We start from the raw sequence: 23,444 nt of genomic DNA, 5'->3' as shown, positions 1-23,444 counted from the left end.
ACTTAAGACAGGCCTTGACATGTCCTGGTCCTGGGCTGATTCCTTACCTTTCTAAGTATATATATATATATATATATATATATACAGTGCCCTCCATAATTGTTGGCACCCACCGGTTAAGATGTGTTAAAAGTCTTAAAATAAATTCAGTGTTTATTGCAGAAGAATACTGTCACACTGAAAATTAAATTACCTGTTCCACAATTATTGGCACCCTTAACAATTCCCAGGAAATAAATATAATAGCATCTACAATAGTTTACCAGAGTATGTAGGAACATTTAAAATTAGTAATTCATCACTTCATGTTTCCCTGGGGTATAAATATGACGTGACACAGAGGCCATTTCTCTTATCCACTCTTAAACATGGGAAAGACAAAGGAACACATCATACAAGTGAGGCAGATGTGCGTCAACCTTCACAGGTCAGGCGGAGGCTAAAAGAAGATTGCCACTCAACTGCAGCTGCCTATATCCACTGTGAGAGGAATAATGAAGAAGTTCAAAACAACTGGAACAGTGGTAAACAAGCCTGGACGAGGACCCAAGTTTATTTTGCCACCACGCACAGTGAGGAGGATGGTAAGAGAAATCAAAAGATCTCCAAAGCTCACTGTTACAGAATTACAACAAATGGTAGCATCCTGGGGTCACAAAGTCTCCAAATCAACCATCAGGCGCTGTCTATATGCCAACAAACTGTTTGGGAGGCATGCACGGAGAAAACCTTTCTTCACTCGCAATCATAAATGCAAACCTCTGGAGTTCGCCAAGCGGTATTGGGGCTTCAACTGGGACAGTGTGCTTTGGTCAGATGAGACCAAGATTGAGCTTTTTGGCAACAAACACTCTTAAGTGGGTCTGGCGTGTCACGAAAGATATGCATGCTGAAAAGCACCTCATACCCACTGTGAAGTATGGGGGTGGGTCAGTGATGCTGTGGGGCTGTTTCGCTTCCAAAGGCCCTGAGAGCCTTGTTAGGGTGCATGGCATCATGAATGCTTTGAAATACCAGGACATTTTAAATCAAAATCTGTTGCCCTCTGCCCGAAATCTGAAGAGGGGTCGTCACTGGGTCTTTCAGCAAGACAATGACCCCAAACATATAGCCAAATCTACACAGAAATGGTTCACCAGATGCAAAATCAAGCTCCTCCCATGGCCATCTCAGTCCCCAGACCTCAACCCCATTGAAAACCTGTGGGGTGAGCTGAAGAGGAGAGGACCCACGTCTCTGGATGATTTAGACAGACTCTGCAAAGAGGAATGGCTGAAGATCCCTCTGTCTTTTCCCATCTTGTAAAACATTATAGGAGATTAGGTGCTGTTTTGTTGGCAAAAGGGGGTTGTACAAAGTATTAACACCAGGGGTGCTAACAATTGTGACACACATTTTTTATCAAATTATTATTTCTTTATGTGGGATTTTTTTTCCCCACTGAACAAATGCACTTGTATTGAATGTTGTATTTCTCTTTTTTTCCATTGAGGTCCCATATTATTTAGAAAAAAAAATATTAGAAGCTAAGAAACACATCTTAACCAGGGGTGCCAATAATAATGGAGGGCACTGTATACATATATATATATATATATATATATATATGGGGAGCACGGTGGCACAGCTGGTGAGCGTTGGCCTCACAGTTCTGAGGACCCGGGTTCAATCTTGGCCCTCCCTGTGTGGCATTTGCATATTCTCCCCGTCCCTGCGCAGTTTCCTCCCACATCGCAAAAACATGCAACATTAATTGGACACGCTAAATTGCCCCTAGCTGTGATTGTGAGTGGCTGTTTGTCTCTATGTACCCTGCGATTGGCTGGCAACCAGTTCAGGGTGTACCTTACCTCCTGCCCGATGACAGCTGGGATAGGCTCCAGAACTCCCACAACCCTTGTGAGAATAAGCGGCTAAGAAACTGGATCTATTACACACACACACACACACACACACACACACACGTTAATTTGAAAAAAAAAAAATGAAACAGCTCATCATGACTTGGCCACACATAAACCATGACGTGCTGGACAAACATGTTCACTTGGAACTACTGACAACTGCTCAGTTGTAGCCACTAAATTATTATGGTAAAAATATTACATCCTCTACCAAAAATATCCAAAACAAAAAAATCATACTCATTTTTCAGTTTTATTGTAAATCCATCCATCCATTTTCTGAGCCCTTATCCTCATGAGGGACACGGGATTGCTGAAGATAGCTGGGTTGGCTCCAGCACTCCCGCGACCCTCTTGAGGATAAGCGGCTCATGTTTCAGATGGGACAGATGTTCAGGCAGGATTTTTTTTTTTTTTTTACTTCAGTATTGTAGGAGATATTTCAAAATCAGCTGAATGAGGAACAGCAATCATTAGCCCACAGACCTCTGCCAAGCCTGAGCAATCCTAAATTGCACAGGCACCAGTGTACTCCGTCGTTCTGGTACATAATTTAGCAAACATTTACTGTTAAAAGGAGTTCATCATTCATGAAAAAAAGAATTAAGCAAAACCACGCCTGAGTTTTCCCAAAGTCATCCAGCTTCTTCCATTACAAAAATACGTGGCAGGCGATCTGAGTACAAGTCTTAATTGTACAAAAGTGAGTATGGATTTTTTTTAGTTTTGTTTTGTTTCCCGGTTTCCAAACCAGGGCGTACAGGAGCCTCAGTTTTTTGATGAAGTCACAATTACAATTACTCACAATTCAAATGAGGACAGGAAAATGGATTGACAATAGAAGAAAAAAAGTAATTAGTAATGATGTCATCAGCACAATACCCGCGCGAAACCAAGGACTGTTGGGAACATTTTTTCCTCACAGTCAAAGTTTTAGAAAATCAACACAATTCTAACTGTGAGCAGTTTAATTTCATTCAGATTGTTTAAATGATGAAACAAAGTACCTCTTTTGGAGCATTTATATCATAATTTTTTTAAACAATATGCTGTTGGACAGTCAGTACAGACAACAGCTTCTGAGTTGATTGTAGCATAGTGTATACAGTCTAGCTGTATGGGAATTTGGACTTATTTTTAAAATTAGAATTTTATTCTTGTAACATCACCATATTTCTGTCAAAATACTTCTCATAATGTAATTTTTTCACAATATTACAAATCTATGACTAATATTACAAATTTATTCTTGACTCCCCCGCTTCTCAGTGTAGCTTTAGTGCCCCTTTGTACTTTGCTGTTTCTATCCTTTAAGTGGCAAAGCCAGGACTACTGCATTCACAGTTTACGTGCAATAAGTTGTGGTTGCTAGTCAGCCTCTTGCAGTAAGGAGAGATAGATAGTGGACTGGAGGAAGCGGGGGTAACAGTCCATGTCCAGCAGCCAGTAGATGCGCTTCTGTGCATGGGACAGTGATGTGTGAGAGGGAGCCTGCAGCAACTGGATGGTTAGCTCTCTGGTCTTGCAGTCCAAGTTCACCTAGAGGAAGACAGCATAGTGATTGTGAAAAGAGGTGCTAAATTCCACCCAGCCAACACCCTTAAAAAAACTATAATATAATATCACAAGTGCGGCACAGTGGCTCAGCTGGAAAGCGTTGGCCTCACAGTTCTGAGGTCCCGGGTTCAATCCCCAATCCCCCTGTGTGGAGTTTGCATGTTCTCCCCATGCCTGCGTGGGTTTTCCTATGGGCACTCTGGTTTCCTCCCACATCCCCAAAACATGCAACATTAATTGGACTCTCTAAAATTTTCCCTAGGTGTGATTATGAGTGAGGCTGTTTGTCTCAATGTGCCCTGTTATTGGCTGGCAACCAGCTCGGGGTGTATCCCGCCTCCTGCCCTTTGACAGCTGGGATAGGCTCCAGCACTCCCGCAACCCTCATGGTGTAAGCGGCTATGGATAGATGGATGGATGGATAATATCACAAGATATAGTATAGTTCATGCTCACTTGATTAGCATTGGAATCTGTTAGTGTGCAGAGCCATGCATGTGGCACATCCCCAAACACAAATTCCCCCCATGCCCATGTCCCCAACTTTTAAAAAAAAACATTCAAGTACAGTTAAGAAAATAAGTACTTGAATACCCTGTTATATTGCAAGTTCTCCCACTTAGAAATCATGGAGGGGTCTGAAATTTTCATCGTAGGTGCATGTCCACTGTGAGGGAGATAATCTAAAAAGAAAAATGCAGAAATCGCAATGTATGATTTTTTTTAACGATTTATTTGTGTGATAGAACTGCAAATAAATATTGTATAAATCCCTCCTGCAGTGTGTGCAAACCTCGTGAACAACTACAGGAAATGTTTGACCTCTGTAATTGCAAACAAAGGCTACTGTACCAAATATTAACATTGGTTTTCTCAGGTGTTCAAATACTGGTGACCACCACACACGTTTTTTCCCCCCATTTTTTTTTTTTTTTTTTTAATAATACAGTCGGCCCGATCCACTCATGTTGTCAAAATTTTATTGCAGTAATCTGACATCGTGTAATCGTGAAAGAGCAAATTTGTCTTGTAGCCTGATTTGCGGATTAAGTGGCTTTGTTTCAGCCGTCTTGTCTCTCCTATGCCATGTTTTTCTTAATAACTTTAGTGACCATCAGATATTTATAGTACTACATCAAAACAGACAAAAAGAAACCCAAAAATACTACTACCCTATTTTCTGGACAACAGCGCGCACTGGATAAGTCCAGTCCGTGTAGTTTTTTTTTTCTTTCCCCACCATACACGTGGCGCATCTGACCACACGTCACGCATATATGCTGTGCATACAGTTACATTGTAAAACGAGATATTCACAAAGAAAGACTTTGTTAATGTTTATTTATATACCTTAATTCCAAACAGTGACTGTAACGTAGTAATAAAATGACTCAAATGTAACAAGTTATTGTTTTAATTCATCTTCTTCCTGTTCACTGAAAGCACTAAAGTCGTCATTTTCAGTATCGGAATTGAAGAGGTTTTAAATTCATTAAATCCAAAATATATAGTTTGTATTTGTGCGTGTCGTGCTGCATCCTGGTTTCAGGGCACCAAAAACTAGAGGCGTCTTCCTTTACGCACGCCAGAGGTAGCTTAATCTTCCTCTATTGGCAATTGAGGTAGATTCTTCTTCTAATACGCACAATTGAGATAGAGAAAGATCTTCTACGTGCGCTGTATGTAAAGTCGTATTCTTCTACACATTGGAGGACTCTGGGTGTGCCATCTTTTAACAGTTTCTTTCAAACAAGTTTTTAATTGTACTTTTAAACTAACAAAAAAAAAGCAGTATTTTAGTTGTATCGTTAAATATACCACAGCGTTCACAGCGCCTGAAAAAAAGTAGCGGCTTGTCGTCCAGAAAATACAGTATTTAAAAATAAACCCGCTTTTGGATTCAGATATACTGTGCACAATGGTGACACGCAGGAAATGTCTTTTGCGGAGCTGATCTATGTCACTGTTCAGATCAGTAAATTATGAGATTAAAAACGATCAGAACAAAATGCTAATTATAGGTCGATACTAACCAGGAACCTGCGTAGTCTAATTTTTCACTAGCTGTCTGTGACCCACACACAATCAGTTCATAACCCAATTTTAAGTCCTGAACCAGTAGTTGAGAATCACTGGTATACACATCTCACGTTCCGCCACTGAAGTAAAGGTGACGTCACATCCGTTTTGAATTTTTTTCTGTCAGCCATTTTGGGAGGTCTCATTTCGCTGGTTATATTAGATTACATAAGACGCTTTTTGACTTCTGAGACAATGATGCACACGTGTTGTTATTGGCTGCTATAACAAGTTCAGCAAAGAAGGGAACAGACGGTTTTTCCGATTTCCGAAAATAATTACACACCAAGGACCCCAAACAGAAGAAATGTCGAGCAAATGGCAAGCGAAGTGGCTCAGTAATATCTCGCGTGCAGATCTCACTCGTCCCACAGTTTCAAGTCGTGTGTGCAGCAGTCACTTCATAAGTGGTATGTTTAAGCCTAGTATTGCACTTTGACCATATCCTCCTACCGCTATTTTTACATGTATGTGTCGTTTGCTGTGTTTTATATTACAAGACTAACGGTTTGATAGGTCTACATGTACATCCAACTCGGCCGCCGATCGAAATCTACAGTTTAGGATGCAAACATATGACTGTGTGTTGTTCGTTTGCTGTCTGTTTACTGTCTGTAAACGTCAAATTATTTTTAAGACAGAAATATACCGTATATATACTAAAAACAACACGAGTATGCATGTAGCACCTACCACCTACCAGGGCATCATTCATGCTAGCCCTAATACAACAGTAGCGGCTTTCTATATGCTGACATTTGAGTAAGGCAAATGTGGACAAATAGAAAGCCGCTACTGTTGTATTAGGGCTAGTATTACTATTAGGGCTACATTCAGACATTCACGCTATAATTTGTTAGTACTTAGTAATTTTCACCTTGTACATTTTAATTATTGTCACATTACTTAATGCTCCTTCAAATAAATTTAAAAGATGCTGTAATATTTATTTGTCATAGATCTTTTTCCCTAATCGGTCCGCACTCTGTCCCGGGTGATTACAAGTTACTTACTCGGGCAACAATTAAAACCTTTTCTTCAGACAACGTTTTGCAGAGGACACTCTGAATCCACCCGCTTACAAAGTAATTGTAAGCCTTCAAGGACTTGTAGGCCTTCATCTGTTGGTTAGTAAGGCTGTTGGTTGTAAGCACCAAGTAGTTCACAACGTTGGGGTATTCCACTCTCGGCCAACATTTTTCAGTTGCAAAATCAGCCTTCGATAGACTATACAGGTCCAGATCCTCACATAAACTGATTTTCTGCCTGTAGTAGGGTTTCAGATCAGCCGACAGATCCTCGAAATACTTGGAAAACGCCATAGAAAGTGCAGATACAATGAACGCGATGCTGGTATGTAGACAAACTTTAAGAAGTGTTTACAACCTCCCAAAATGGCCGACACAAAAAATTCTTACCCACAATGCACTTGCTCTGAAGTTGTGCAAGTGACCTATATGTTTCAGGCCGTTTAAGTACACTCAATTCATTAACAAGATCAAGTTATCACTTTGCGGTCATTTGACCTTTAGGACGTGTTGTGTCATGCTGCAACAATTCACAGTTGTTGGTTGTGTTCATAGAGGGATGGAAATTTTCAGTTAAAATGTTTTTTTTTTTTTCATCCCCATTATTTTACTTAAATATCTATGAAAACAGTTCCAAATTCTGGTCTCTCCTCCAAACAAAAATCACAAAATTATGCCATCAATTTTTTCTATGTAGTAAATAACTTGTTTTTATCGCCCTTTAAATGATGTCCAGGAGGGAAATTTCCAGATTCAAGGAGATACTGTTACAATACAAATGTAAATAGAAATGTACTGTTACTGGTTACATTTAATTAAAGGCTCTCGAGATCTAAATGTAGATAATTGGAACCAGCAGTTTATATCATTTGTGTGTCCCAATATCTCACTCCACCCAGTTAGTCTGTGGAGATCTTGAGGTGTACAGTAATTCCTCTCTACTATGCGGATCACCTATTACGGTTTCAGTGCATCATGGATTTCTGAGCCCCCCACCCCCTGGAAAAAAAAGCCAGATTGCTACATACTAATGCGCCACCCCTGGCGCGACGACATGGACCAATGAAGCGAAATAAATAAGTCAATACATTTAAATTGGGGGGGGGAGAACAGCATACATTAGTACAGTTTTGTAGGAGGAAGCTGCATTGACAGGGTATAAAGTGGCATCCACAAGGACCTATGAAGCAAAAAAAAAGAAAAAAAAACGCCATTTACCCCTACTTCGCGGTTTTTCACGTTTCACAGGTGGGTATGGTCCCAATTAACCGCAAAAAACAAGGGATTACTGTATATCCATCTATCCATCCATCATCTGAGCCGCTTAATCTCACAAGGGTTGCGAAAGTGCTGGAGCCAATTTAAGTTATCTTCAGGCAGGAAGCAGGGTACACCCTGAACTGTTGGTAGCCAATCGCAGGCCAGGCAAAACTATGATGAAAGGACACTATATCTAAAAAAAAAATGAGTAAATAAATCTGAAACTAGTTTGATATACTGGGCCTGAAATCAGTATTTAAAGTGTCCCCATTTTTTCTCACTATACATACTTCCAAAGGTGCTATTTACCTGAAGATTCCACCAGATGTTGGGAACAACTGAAGTAATCCAGACATTCAAAGAAAGTAGAAAAAATAAGATGAGAAATTAAGATGTGTGTAAAAATGTAAAATGAAAGGGGGAAAGTATTGCGCACAAGAGCTGCAAAAAGGCATGGAAAGCCAAGACAAATCAATCATGAATCAAATAGTAATCGATCCATTTCTTAGTGCAAATGAATATCAGCTGGTTCAGTCCGTATTGATGGCCGACAAAAATGTCTAATTTGCAAGGTGTGAGTCAAGACACATCTTATGATGGGTAAGAGCAGAGAGTTGCCTCAAGAACATCACATACGAATTGCTGCAAAACATAACAATGACACAGGTTACAGGTGCATATCCAAATTTCTGAATGTTCCAGTGAGCACAGTTGGGGCCATAAAAGTGCAAGTGGAAAGCCATTCATACCACCATAAATTTGCCTCAATCAGGTGTTCCTCACAACTAACAGAGGAGTGCAAAGAATAATCAGAAGAGTTGTCAGAGAGCCAAGGATCACCTGTGGAGAACTTCAAATACACCTGGATTTAGCAGATATTTTGTCGGAAACTTTGCTGCCAAGTAAGCCAGTTCGCCTGTATGCACGCTCTCCATGCAATGACCTATTGCTGTCAAAGCTTGTTTAAAACATGTCAAACCTTGTTTAAAGTTTGCTGAACATTTGGACAAGCCAGTTTAAATACTGGGAGAATATAGTCTGGTCAGATGAGAGAAAAATTGAACTCTTTGTATGCCCTACTGTACACCACTTTGGAGGAGAAATGGCACTGCACTTCTTTTCCTTTTCGGCTTGGCCCGTGAGGGGTCGCCACACCGTGTCATCTTTTTCCATCTTAGCCTATCTCCTGCATCTTCCTCTTTAACCCCAACTGCCCTCATGTCTTCCCTCAAATCATCCATCAACCTTCTCTTTGGTCTTCCTCTCACTCTTTTGCCTGGCAGCTCCATCCTCAGCACCCTTCTACCAATATACTCACTCTCTCACCTCTGGACATGTCCAAACCATCTAAGTCTGCTCTCTCGGACCTTGTCTCCAAAACATCCAACATTGGCTGTCCCTCTAATGAGCTCATGTCTAATTTCATCCATACTGCTCACTCCTAGAGACATCGTCAACATCTTCATTTTTGCCACCTCCAGTTCTGCTTCCTGTTGTTTCTTCAGTGCCACTGTCTCTCATCCGTACATCATGGCTGGCCTCACCACTGTATTATAAACTTTGCCCTTCATCGTAGCAGAGACTTTTCTATCACATAACAAACCAGACACGTTCCACCAGCTGTTCCAACCTTCTTGGACCCGTTTCTTCACTTCTTTACCACACTCACCATTGATTACTCTGCATTGTTGACCCTGAGTATTTTAAGTCGTCCACCCTCACTATCTCTTCTCCCTGGAGCCTCATTCTTCCCCCTCCACCCCTCTCTTTCATGTACATATATTCTCTTTTACTTCAGCTAATCTTAATCTCTCCTTTCCACTGCATGCCTCCATATTTCTAATTGTTCCTCCACCTGCTCCCAGCTTTCACTGCATATCACGATATCATCTGCAAACATCATGCTCCAAGGGGATTCCAGTCTAACCTCATCTGTCAGCCGATCCATTACCACAGCAAACAGGAAGGGGCTCAGAGCTGATCCCTGATGCAGTCCCACCTCCACCTTAAATTCTTCTATCACACCTCCGGCACACCTCACCATTGTTCTGCTGCCGTCATACATGTACTATTCTAACATATTTCTCCGCCACACCAGATTTAATGGACCGCGGAGATTTGTTTGTCTTTGTGAGGAGTTTGTTTACATGTAGAGAATATACAGCCTGCGTGGTCTGACTATTTAAAAAAAATAAAATAAAATTTACCCCAAGCAGCAAGCCTCTCATCAAGCCACCGGCAGCAGTGAGGTGAGTTTGGGGCGCACACACGGATCGCTGTAAATAGTAACCGGGTCGTGTTGTGTTCTGAGAGATAGCAAAGCGAGTTGATGCTCTGTGTTATTACTATACCGACCCTTGAACAAACAAAATAAAAATAATGTACAATGTTCAAGCGTTTGAGCCAGAACACACATAAGCGGAATTCGAAATGTTGGGAGGGACGTGGCGCTGACAACGAACAATAACAGTCCCATGAAATGGACCGCAGAGATTTGAGGCTTTTCTGAGGAGTTGGTTTAGATATGGAGAATATATAGCAGGTGGCCAGACATTTTTTTTTTTTTTAAACCAAGTTGTACTTTTTAAGTAGCAAAGCTTCTCGCGATCCAGCAGCGATGGGGTGGGAGGTGATCTGTTGCACGTGCAAATCGCCGTACATAGTACCCGGGAAGTGTTACACATATATATCATCCATCCATTTTCTTGGCCGCACGATAGTCGAAAGTGTGCTAGAGCCTATCCCAGCAGGATTTCAAATATCTTCTTTATTTTAAATTTTTTTTTAATGTCCAAAATATATGTAATAATAATAATAATATTACTTCACATTGGACGGTTTATTATACATATGAATTTTTGGGAGAGTCTTCCTTTATTGTACATTGAATACAAGACGATGATGAAAGTAAGTACCTGTAAATTAAATGTTACGTGATCCATCAATTTTCCAAGTCACTTATCTTTACAAGTGTCAGGGGAGTGGTCATTGTTCAAAAGGGCATGAACCAGTTTATTTTAAACTCTAAAGCGAAAATATCTTTACAGTATATGTAAGCAAAAATGTAGCCTTAGTTCACGTTAACCTGATTGAGCAAAATCAATGTGATATTTGCATTCAGGAAACCAAAACTGTTTTTAAGTAGCTAAAAAAAAAGTTCAACAAATTTGTTGCTGAGGTCATGTAATTAAATGGAATACATAAATTCAGTGTCAATGTTTACTAAATAATTTCACTCTGTTAGGGTCCTTTCCCCGTTAGTCACACTGTTTTTTTTTTTTCAAACAAGTTAAAAATAAAAAATGTTTGTATAATAATTTGCATGATTGTATGTGCAAATGTCCATTATTCAATGATGCATTTTTAATCCGGACAGCTTTAAAATTTGAAATGAAAAGGCTGGGAATTTCGAATAATGCCAATGGAAACCATTGTTAGGAACTAATAGGAGGTCACCAAGACTTTACGATCCAAAAAGATATCACAAACTTTCACATTACAGTGAGTCATAGAAGCTCGCACCAATATCAAAGTGGGCCTTTACCTCCCGGGGTGAACCAGGTTGGATGTAGGTAGCACAGATATCCTTTGCCCTTCTCTGCAGGCTGAAGTTGTTGGATGAATGCTGGTACTGCTCACAGGCAAGATAGAACTGCAGATTTTCCTCACTGAACTCAGAACGTAGGAATGACCCAAACACTGAAATCCCAACTGAGAAGAGGAAGAAAAACATTTGTAGAGTTTTAACTCAGTCACATTACAAATCTCAACAATATAAGCGAACAGAATTGAGACAACAATGTGTGAAGCCAAATAAGGGCATTGAATGCGAAACACTAAAATGAGATTCTCTTTTCTTTACTTGTACTTTAACTCATTCTAACTTTTTAATGAGGCATCAAACAGGAGCGGCCACCTTGGATGACAACTTCAAACATTTGATACAGCAATCAGTCATACTGCGCATGTTAGTACTCCCACTTCGCAGTGATAAGAAAAGTCATGAGGGTCTGGGGTGTAAAACAGAGCCACAGACATCACAAACTGTAACAATGCTTTAAATGTGAACTGACTTTGAACTTCTTGCAAAGGAGAGTAGTATAATTCTACCTGGCTTTGTTCAAGACATTCTCACAAATGACAATTGTGGCTGACATGATGTTGTCACCAGTACAATGAGAGCACAATGTGTTCTGATGACATCATCCTTTGTTTTGGTTTCAACTGCCTTATTTATCATCACCTTTTTATTGATTTATTTTGGGCAATTTTCCAACATGGGAGTCGGAACGGGTCATTGTGAGTCAGACACTGAAATAATAACCTTGGGCTGTCATGGATCACAAGCGCCTGGAACGTGTCAATTTCATGCCTCCATTAATCAGACATGGCACTCTCAGCATCTCTTGAATGAATTCTATTGAGATTGTTTGTAGCTACTATTGTCTACCCTGCATGTTTTTGAAATTAGGGAGGAATTAAGCATAACTTCAGATAAGCCATGCAAGCACAGGATGAAAATAACCCTAACCCTGACTCAAAATTCAAACCTGGGACCCCTTGACTATGAATCAGGCATGTTAACCATTTGTAAACCATGCTACATCCCTTAAATGAATTAGCTCTAAAATACAAATGTAGAGCTTCATTTCAAAATAACGAAAAATTTGACTCACACAATCAGTGAAAGAATGTGGTTACCAGCTGCCAAAGCCATCGTTAGTTTTTTGTTTCTTCTTTATTGTCTAGTAGATACAACATTTATATTTCTCTTTGATGTGGCATTCATATTTAATCAACGTTTGTGCAGGGAAAATGAAGTACGGCAACTCTCAGAATGGATGTTGAAACAAGACTTAATTTTTGGAGTAGTCTAAAGACTTCTTTATACTCCCATGGACAGCAATAGCGGTGACGTCGCTGCAGCTATCCCGCATGCAGTTTAGCTTTATACTCGAGTGCAACGGCTGGTATTGGGCTAGGACACCACAGCTCCTCTGCATGTCTTGGGTACTCCCAGTAGCTGTTTTTACTTTCTTTCCCGTAATAAAGTCAAAAGTAACACTAATGGCGGCCATGGAGCGGTATCTGGGAGAACAAATGGACCAAGATTAGTGGTGTTTTGTTCAGAAGAACAAATCTTTTTCATGTAGTTTTAGTAGTTAGTTCAGTTTATGAAATGATTTCGTTCACCCGCCCCCGTGAGCCAAGCAAGTCGGCTGCGAGCGGAAAAGGAACTGATGAAGTGTTCAGTAACTCACTTCTGAATCCTCAACAAAAGACATACAAGCAGCCAGCATGCATGCAGGAGCAGGACTAAACGTGCTTCTTTTCCTTTCGGCTTGTCCTGTTAGGAGTCGCCACAGCATGTCATCTTTTTCCATATAAGTCTATCTCCTGCATCTTCCTCTCTAACACTCACTGTCCTCATGTCTTCCCTCACAACATCCATCAACCTTTTCTTTGGTCTTCCTCTCGCTCTTTTGCCTGGCAGCTCCATCCACAGCACCCTTCTACCAACATACTCACTCTCTTGCCTCTGGACATGTCCAAACCCTCGAAGTCTGCTCTCTCTAACCTTGTCTCCAAAACATCCGACTTTGGCTGTGCCTCTAATGAAGTCATTTCTAATCCTACCCAACCTGCTCACTCCAAGTGAGAACCTCAACATCTTCATTTCTGCCACCTCGAGTTCTGCTTCCTGTTGTTTCTTCAGTGCCACCGTCACTAATCCGTACATCATAGCCGACCTCACCACTGTTTTATAAACTTTGCCCTTCATCTTACCAGAGACTCTTCTGTCACATAACACACCAGAGACCTTCCGCCAGCTGTTCGAACCTGCTTGGACCCATTTCTTCACTTCTTTACCACTCTCACCATTGTTCTGCATTGTTGACCCCAAGTATTTGAAGTCGTCCCCCCTCGCTATCTCTTCTCCCTGTAGTGTCACACTTCCCCCTCCACCTTTCTCATTCACGCACATATATTCTGTTCTACTTCGGCTAATCTTCATTCCTCTCCTTTCCAGTGCATCTTTCTAATTGTTCCTCCACCTGCTCCCTGCTTTCACTGCTTATCACAATATCATCTGCAAACATCATGGTCCAAGGGGATTCCAGTCTAAACTCATCTGTCAGCATATCCATTACCACAGCAAACAGGATTGGGCTCAGAGCTGATCCCTGATGCAGTCCCACCTCCACCTTAAATTCTTCTGTCACACTTATGCCACACCTCACCACTGTTCTGCTGCCCTCATACATGTCTTGTACTATTCTCACATATTTCTCCACCACACCAGACTTGCGCATGCAGTACCACAGTTCCTCTCTTGGTACTGTGTCATGGGCTTTCTCTAGATCCACAAAGACACAATGTAGCTCCTTCTGACCTTCTCTGTACTTTTCAATTACCATCCTCAAGGCAAATAATGCATTTGTGGTATTCTTTCGAGGCATGAAACCATACTGTTGGTCGCAGACACTGACTTCTGATCTGAGGCTACCCTCCACGACTCTTTCCCATAACTTCATTGTGTGGCTCATCAACTTTATTCCTCCATAGTTGCCAAGCTCTGCAAGTCCCCAATGTTCTTAAAAATGGGAACGAGCACACTTTTCCTCCATTCTTCATTAAACATACTGCCATCTGTTGTGCCTTTTGTCAGCATTGTCACTCACTTCACCAAATGACCAATGAGCAGCTAGCGTCAGGCAAAATTATTTTTTTCATAATTTGATGTACCTTTTTTAAAATACTCAAAAATACCTGGTCTGATTTTTCAAGAATTAAGAAAAAAAAAAGACAATCTCAGAACAGCCAAATAATGTTCCATCTTATTTCATTTCACTTTGTCTATCCATCTCGATTTAGTATCTTAACATTACAATTTTTCAAAATAATTGGAAAAGGCTCTATGCAAGACGCCAACCAACAAAACTGAAATAAAGGACCTGAAATTGGTATCAGCCATGTTTTTTTTTTTTTTTTTTTTTTTTTTTTTTTTTTGCATTAGGCTCATTAAGTTAGGTAGTTAAGTTGGGTAACTTTACTTGCACCAAATGGGTAACACTGGTTGGAGTGAGTTGGCTGATCACACATACACAAACATTGTTTGGAACACAAATAAAAGGAGAATGACATAGTGAAGAGTGCTTCAGTCACACACACACACACACAAAAAAAATGATAAAATCAAAAGAGCAGACAATGACAAAACAAGGTCCAAAAATAGTCCAATTGTAGTGTGGTCTTCAATGTTTTGATGGCTGACTGTATAAATCTGTTAATGTATCTTTTGGTTATAAACAACATTTTGTACCTGCAGCCTGAGGGAAGAAGTTGGTATTCTCCATTTAGTAGGTGGAAGGCATCTTCTTAGATGGACCCACCAACTAGCCTTAAAAAAAGAGTTTTACAAACAGTGTCCTAGCCCACCTCACAATTTGGTTGGGGTTTTTATTTTTAAGGAACAGGTTGCTCACCCAAGACACCACGCAATATACAGTATATCAGCAACACCCAGAAATGGAAGCATGTGGTGTGGTCTGATGAATCCACATTTCAAATTATTCTTGGAACTCATGGATGTCGTGTCCAAGAGGAAAAGGACTGTGCTACATACACAGAGGTTTTGGAGCAACATATGATGGCATCCCAGAAATGTCCTTCTTGGGAATGTCCCTGCTTATTTCAAGAAGACAATGCTAAGCTACATTCTGCAGCTGTTACAGCAGTGTGGCTGCTAACTAGCTAGCAGTGCAGACCTGTCTGTCTCCCATTGAAAATGTGAGGCGCCCTAAGAAGTGCAATATACAATAACAGAGACCGCAGACTGTTGAGCAACTGAAGTTGTACTTCAAATGAGAATGTTAAAAAAAAATTAAAGACACCCACAAAGCCTCAACAATTAGTATCCTTTGCTCTCAAACAGTAATTGAGGGTTGTTAAATGAAAGGTGAAGTAACAGTGGTAAACACGCCCCTGTTGAATCTTTTTTTGGAACTTTTTACAGGCATCATGTTTAAAATGAGTGAATATTTCCAAAAGCAGAATAAAGTTTTTGAGTTTTAACAAATAGCTTGTCTTTTTAGTGTATTCATGTGACTATAGGTTGAAAAATTCCCAATAAGTGTATTCTGTTTTTATTTGTTTCACACAACGTCCCAACTTTAATGGGATTGGAGTTTATATGTTTCCCTTCGCCAAAATGAATAATTCCTAGTTGGTTGGGTGAAAACCATAGCTTTGTTTTCAAGTTTCATTGAATAGTGTTGGCACTGAGTCAGTTAATGACCTAACCATTTTTAATGTCAAGCAATCTGGTTTGCATTCATTTCATAAGAAAAAATATATTGTGTACAAAATGCTTTAGACATGGGGTGTTAATTATTCCAACGGAGAAAATTGTAAACTCAATTACTGTACTGCTGAAAACTAATTTAATGGCACCTAAACTCAAAATAGGGGCTACAAAGGGTGAAAGGACAGTAATACTTAACATGTAATGAATCATTCAAAGAGATTATATTTTCAAACTGTTAATCAATTCCGTAATGTTTCTAAAAGGTTCACCAGGACCAAGTATTTATGAGATTATCTAATAAAAGCTAAAATCATGATGCAGGAAACAATCTCAGTGGACTGCACATTCCAGAGGGAGAGCGAAAGGGAAAAAAAAAAGCACAATTTAAAAAAAAAAAATCTTTGAACAGACGAGCACTCACTTTGACTGGCCAGCAGGCAGTCCAAAGACTCGGCCCATTTTTCCAGTTCCTCTCGATTTAGCTTGTGCTTCTTACTGTGGCCCACCTGGCTCCACTGACGCATGAAGAGCAAACGCGACCGCCTTTCTTTGGGACTGTGCACCAGCAACACGACACAGATTACACCAAAAATCAAGTACCGGGTAACCACATTGTAAAAGCAGACACAAATTCGCTGTTGTCTTCCTTCATGCGTGAGTCTTCAATCTGAAGAAACAAGATATAATAATATCTGTAATTCTTACCTGTCTTTTTGTTCTGTGTTTGAAAGGTTGGAATTTGAGGAATGGGGACTCTGAAAGACATCACAAAATGTACATGGAAGTTACAAGCCTTAAAAGTTGAAATTATAAATACTTCACTATCATACACAGTATTTCACTGAAATAAAACTTGGTTTACACTTCTAAACTACAGGTAATATTTGACAGAATAGACAAACTGAAGCAGGAAAAAGGAACAGAGGCTTAATTTTTGACTGATTGGGACTAATAAGGAAATTTTCAGATTTGAATGATTATCATATAGCAAAAGCAATTTTTACTCCCAGAAATTCACATTTCAACCTGCTTACATAAAATAGAGAACACAAATCTATTACATTCATGCAGCCAAGGAGAGCTGTCAGGAGTCTTGAATGAAGAAAAATGATTCAAAAAAGTTTATCATGTTTTCTTTGGTTTTATTTTCTGTACAAATGAAGGAATATGTTGTTTTTTTTCCCATTTTCACAGCTGGTACACAGCCTGTGTAAAGTACTTAATTTTCAGTTGCACATGATTCAAATGTGGTAAGTAGAGGGAATTCTCCCTCCTCCTCAAAAATAAATCAAATAAATTACTGTTTGTTAGTTTAACACATTTTAATCATGTGCATGTAGACCGGTGGGCACATTAGGCTCAGTTCTGAGGTCGAGAGTTTAAATCTGGACAAACCTGGCCTTCCTTTGTGGAGTTTCTGTTATCTCCCAGATTTTTTCTAGAGAGAAAGTAATCAATAGCTAAAACTAAATCATATGAATAATCTTGCATCATAATGCAGTAGTTTTAATTTGTGACATATCTAATACTTCAGTTGTCAAGCCCTAGAATTAATGATTTGTACCATCTATGCTATTGGAAAATAAATTAGAAATGGAAAAAACACATCAGACAGCAGTAAAGAGGACCGTACAGTTGGCGCCAGAGGTGTGCCTCATCATTTTGGTTTTCATACTTTGTGATTAAATGTTTTGGCAGTGACTAAAATTTAGTTTCCCTAATTTTCCTTTTTCCGCCCTTTTAAAGAACAGGATGCATGATTACAGTAGCCACATGGAGGAAAAACAAAAGGTGCATGTTGCAAGTTTTTTTTTTTTTTTTTTATCTCTGATCATTCCGTGCATATAAAACATAAATTTACTGTTGTGCAAACCTCTGACTATTTAGAGCATCCAGAACGGATTCACAGGGATTCACTTTTTCCTCATATAGAAGAACCGTATTCCAAAATGGAATGATTCATTTTTGGAACATGAGCAGTTGCCTCGGTCTGATGTCAAGAGTGCTCTGGAGCAGGTTTTCATCCAGGATGTTTCTGCATATTGCTGCATCCATTTTTCCCTCAATCCTGACAGGGTGCCATTTCCTTCTGCTGCAAATTATCAACACAACATTATGCCCCCATCACCATGTTCGCTTAAACAGATGACGACTGGTGACGGGTTTCCTAAACATGAAGTCTAGCAATCATGCCAAAAACTTCATTCAATGCGGGTCTTGTCAGAACTAGGCTTGACACGATCAGGAATTTTGGGGCCGATCACAGAGTTTAAAAAAATGAAAACCCACCGATCTGATCACAAGAGCAATGAGTGTATTTAAATGACCAGTTCTTTATTGTATATACTTGCATACTTAATTGCTCAAAAAATATATTTACAGCAAATAATGTATCTTTGTTAATCTTTTTATGTCAGTGAAGTAGAGTGACAAATGAATAGTCTTCTATTAGATGGCAATACATACATACAGTAATGAATGTCTACTTTTTGACATCTTTCTTTGTTGGCGTGTTATGAGATTTTTTTTTTTAATTGTAAAGTATGTTACAGTATGTAATTTGAATTTTGTATGGATGCCTGGCACAAGTAAGGTAGCAAATCACCGCATTGGTCAGATTATGTGTTCAACAGGCAGCATGTTTACAAAAAACCACAAGCACTAGCACTTGCTTGCTAAACTACACAACGTTATTTTGCCTGCTTGCGAGCTGTAATGTAATAAAAGTACATGAATAAACCTTAAATAAGCCTTAAACAATCGTATTCTCCTGTCCTGAGCACCGGTGATCACCAACACGTTTTTTTTCCACCTAATCTTCCTCTTGTAATACAGTCGGGACAATTCACTTGTGTTGTCATCCATACGGTAACGAGTGTATCATGCCGCATTTGAGTTGACAAGATAAAGCCCAATGATAGTAAAAAACAGGATGCAGAAGTATCAGAATACAAGATTTTATTGCAGTAGTCTGACATCATGCAATCATGAAAGAGCAAATTTGTCTGGTAGTCTGATCCATTACGTATTGTCTATGCATTACACAGTGTCTCTCTAAAATGTCTTGTCTCTCCCATGCCACCCCAGTTCGATATTTACAGTTCAATGTCAAAGGACAAGAAGGTTAAAAACAAACTCGCTTTTGTTTTCAAATATTCTGGTGGTGGTGAGTAAATGTCTTTTGCACACCATTGATCGGATCTGCAAATTATCAATCAAGCCTAAAATGCTCATTATTGGCAGATACCAGATCAAATTGGATCAATTGGTTTGGAACAGAGAGTTCGTTCTGTCATAGTCTGAGAGTCCTTCAAGAGCCTTTGGGCATACCCCAGGTGGCCTGCCATCTAACCTTTACTGCGGAGTGGCTTCAATCTGGTCCAGTGGTTTCCGAACCATAGCCCAGGGGCCATTTGCAGCTAAGTGTCTTTTTTTGGGGGGGTAAATTGCGGCATATACTAAAAATGTACCAACAAAAGTTATTTACATGTACTGTATATCAATTATTGATATAAATATGATGTACTTTGGTGAACGCTGGATCAGCTGGTAAAGCGTTGGCCTCAGAGATCTGAGGTCCCGGGTTCAATCCCGGACCCGCCTGTGTGGAGTTTACATGTTCTCCCTGTGCCTGCGTGGGTTTTCTCCGGGCACTCCAGTTTACTCCCACATCCCAAAAACATGCAACATTAATTGGACACTCTAAATTGCCCCTAGGTGTGATTGTGAGTGCGGCTGTTTGTCTCGCTATGTCCTGCTATTGGCTGGTAACCAGTTCAGGGTGTATACCCTGCCTCCTGCCCATTGACAGCTGGGATAGGCTCCAGCACTGCCCATGACCCTCGTGAGTATAAGCAGCAAAGAAGATGGATGGATGGATGGATGGATGGATGGATGGATGTAATTTGAGGAACACGAGCAAAGCCTAAACAATTGTCATCTTCTTTGGTGACAGGTTATGTGAAACAAAAGACATTGCAGATATTCAAAGTTCCATGAGTGCTTTGACCTCCTGTTTCCAACATTTTTCTGTGCTGGAAGGAAGTCCTTTCACCTGTTTTGCTGAATGTGGAAGTTGCTGAAGGTGGTAGCACAAATGCCAAATTCCATTACAGAAGAAAAAATGTTTTTTATTTTCTTCTCTGTTTACCTTTTTCAAATGACGGGGATCAAAGGTAACACAGTTGGGAGATGTGTATTTCAAATTACTGTAACTCCTTTACTGAACTCAGTGAGATCGTCAAAGCAGCAGAGGTTTTTCTATACCCTTTGGCAGATCTGTGCCTTGAGACATTAAGTAAATTTACCACAGTGGACTCCAGAAAGCATGTGAAACATCTCAGTGATGAACACTGGAAACAGGATTCCCCAGACACCAAATTGCCATAGGCAATTCCTGCAAATAATAATATATATCTGCAAAGTTTAAATCCAGGCAAATGGACTCTTCCTGTTCATTGAGGAAGTTTCAGCTAGACATTTCCAGTTTTGAGTCTCTATTTCTCACACAAATTTTGAACTAAAAGAAGCCTTTTGGAGTAAAGGTGAAATGTCTTTGCCTTGAATGAACCTTTGTGGATTACCATGACCTGGATGACTGAGAACGTACACAGGATTTACTTAATTACTTTACATCATCATCATTAGTAATTAGTTAGTTGTTTTAATAAATGTTCTTTGAAAAAAATGTTCAGAAAGTTTTTTCCTGTGGTCATGGGGTGTTCATGTATACAATTTTGACGCAAAAATGAATGCATTCAATTTTGGAATGAAGATGAAACGTGGACAAAGTAAAGCGTTGTAAATACACAATGCAACACCTACTTGGGACCTACCTGACCAAACAGACTCTTGAGGTGCAGTTTAGCAGCTGACAGTTTGGCTCGATGCAGGGATTTGAGGGGAAACGGATTGGAGCACAATGACGCAGATGGAGAAGGGAGGTCATCTCGTTCTACACTCTCCGTGCTTCCCTTTGCAGCAGGGGCCAGTTGGCTATCACTGTAGGCCCTATAGCCTTCACCGATGGAACACGCTTCAAGTTGGTTCTTGCTCTTTTTCTCCAGGTCTCTCAAGTTCTCCACACTGACACTGTGCTCCTTAATCAGTTCTTTCTTCCCAGCTTTAGAAGGACTTGGCTCCTGAATGATAGGAGGCTGCTCTGCATCTCCCTCATCTTCAGCAAAACGAGGCGTGTATGTGCCAGATTCACGGCGTTTGTCATAGTCTGTCCTCTTGAGGTTCACCTTCCTCAATGCGAAGAAATCAAGATCCAGGAGGGATCCCTCAGAGCTGAATCGACGCAGAGTGGCCATGACAGATAATGACAAGGGGCAGTAAAAGGAAGGAACTGCAGCAGGAAAAAAAAGGAGTTAAGGCATTTAAAACTAGAGCAGAGTTTCTGTAAGGCACAGATTGTTGATTGAAACAGATTTTTGTTGTTTGGGGAAGTTTGTAAATTGAACAATGAGTCACAGAAGTACTTGCTCCACCACAGATAAGTGAAAAAACGAAGTATTATTCACTTTGTAATATTAGTTTCTACAAATGATCACCATATAGACAGCAGCATAAAGCCCAATCAAAATCTTTTCATCTGAAAACATTATGGAACCACAGAAGATACAAGTGCTGTTGACACATTATAGCATGGTTTGTGAACAAACCTTGGGTTAAGTAAAAATGTCGGCTTACAAATAAATAGTAATAAGTTGGGTTGTTTTTTTTTTTTTTTTTTTTTGCTAATTTAAGTGGCAATTAAGACCCGTCGAATAAAATGGCAAATGAAACGTGTTTCCTGGGATTACCTCTTGTTTCAGGCTCTTTCCATTGTGGATCTTGAGGTTCCTGCTTGTCTCGTGGGCGGCACTTGCAAGAATGCAAGGCTCAGAGTCCACAAAAAGTCACTTTAAGTCGCCAGAAGCGCGTCAATTCAACCAGCATGGCTCCTGCCTTTTTGTGGCTGTGCGGCTTCGTTACTTTAGGACTTCCCTCCTCCGAAATGATGTCAGCACTATGAATTGACGACAGTCGTGCAGTGAGAACAGACGCAAGCAAAACTTGTGCGAAGTTTCCCCCGTGACACACTTGAGATGTGCAGTAACAGCTTCCTTGCGCTGAAACCGTCACACCGACACACCTTGACGTCTGTCTCAACTTGTCAACCAGGACACAACACCTGGAAGCATGGCAACCCCGTGTCATAAATAATCAAGACAAATGGTCTTTTTACCTTCCGCGGGAAATAAGTGACCGCATCATGATACGTTGTACGCAAACTATATATAGTTTTGGGTACAACTATTTTCTGTCATCATCTATCTTAAATGTAGAAAATAAACCGATGCTTTTAAGACATTCCATGTCGACACAAATTGGCATTCCAATAATGTGACAAAAAAGGGGAACGTTATGGGGGAAAAAAGGCTGCCTTGACTCTTTTTGGGGGAGAGGGGACGCTCCAGTGGATTGCTATGAATAGTTTATTCGACGCGCCACTTAACACTGCGTGCCTACGGTAAAGCTAAGCTAGTCAGGTCAAAATCGCCGCAGCATTCACTGTGTATAACAGCAAAAATCAGAATAAACCAAAGACACCGGTACATTATGTTGTATACAATTATGACAAGGTAACTCGGGGTAACATTAAGTAAGTAAAAGTAAATTACATCTTAATTTTAAATATCCTATATTGATTGCTCGCGCTTTGGCGTTGATAAAAAAAAATAAATTTCACAAAAATCGGTTGAGAAATTATGATTTCATTTCAATGTCCGTGCATTCCCGTTGATGGGAATGTTGCCCTGATAAAAATGACCGTGACGTGAGCCCTATCTACGTAACAGTGTTAGTCGGGTAACTTTCTATCAAGTCGTAACAATGTGTGGTGTTTACATAATTCACCCGTGGGACCACGAGTTGGGGTGCGGGGTTCCGCACGGACTGTTTTTGCTGTTGCTCTTCCGGAGTGCGCAGTTCACAGAGTTCCTGCTGTGATGCGAGTAGTGTTTTGACGTCTGCCAATAAAACAAGTTTTGTTCCTGTGTCCGACACCTTTCTTCTCCTTGCACTACACTGGTGACCCCAACGTCAGTCCTGGCGTTTTCGAGACTGAACCGAACATGCCAACCGCCATCCTCAAATTGCCGGAGTTTAGGGAGATGTCCGTGGCAGCGTGGTTCGCGCAGACGGAGGCTCAGTTCGCCCTCCGCGGGATCTCGGATGATTCCACGCTTTATTACCACGTTGCCTCACCCCTCGGGAGCTAAACGGCGGCCAGAGCAGTGAACTTCATCACCCCTCCCCCGG

At 40.4% G+C, this 23,444-nt stretch overlaps 1 protein-coding gene across 2 annotated transcripts; it reads right to left on the bottom strand.

Annotated features, from left to right (window-relative positions):
* Window positions 1-1,698: 1,698 nt before the first annotated feature.
* On the bottom strand, window positions 1,699-22,999 carry si:ch211-152p11.4 (regulator of G-protein signaling 8). 2 transcript variants are annotated; one of them, XM_061832864.1, is made up of 8 exons: window positions 22,805-22,999; window positions 22,224-22,314; window positions 21,944-22,149; window positions 20,972-21,486; window positions 16,842-16,891; window positions 16,558-16,691; window positions 11,373-11,539; window positions 1,699-3,443 (listed from the first exon to the last, which is right to left on the bottom strand). In XM_061832864.1, exons 4-8 carry the CDS (start codon window positions 21,449-21,451, stop codon window positions 3,273-3,275), a joined length of 1,002 nt encoding a protein of 333 aa, XP_061688848.1. In that variant the 5' UTR covers window positions 21,452-21,486; window positions 21,944-22,149; window positions 22,224-22,314; window positions 22,805-22,999; the 3' UTR covers window positions 1,699-3,272. The 2 variants fall into 2 exon arrangements, with proteins under 2 accessions (XP_061688848.1, XP_061688763.1); XM_061832779.1 differs by having other exon boundaries at window positions 21,944-22,314.
* Window positions 23,000-23,444: the final 445 nt, after the last annotated feature.

The sequence above is a fragment of the Syngnathoides biaculeatus genome, chromosome 1 (assembly GCF_019802595.1).
Source record: "Syngnathoides biaculeatus isolate LvHL_M chromosome 1, ASM1980259v1, whole genome shotgun sequence".
In the NCBI taxonomy this organism is placed as follows: Eukaryota; Metazoa; Chordata; class Actinopteri; order Syngnathiformes; family Syngnathidae; genus Syngnathoides; species Syngnathoides biaculeatus.
This window is presented reverse-complemented; position numbering and strand designations above follow the sequence as displayed.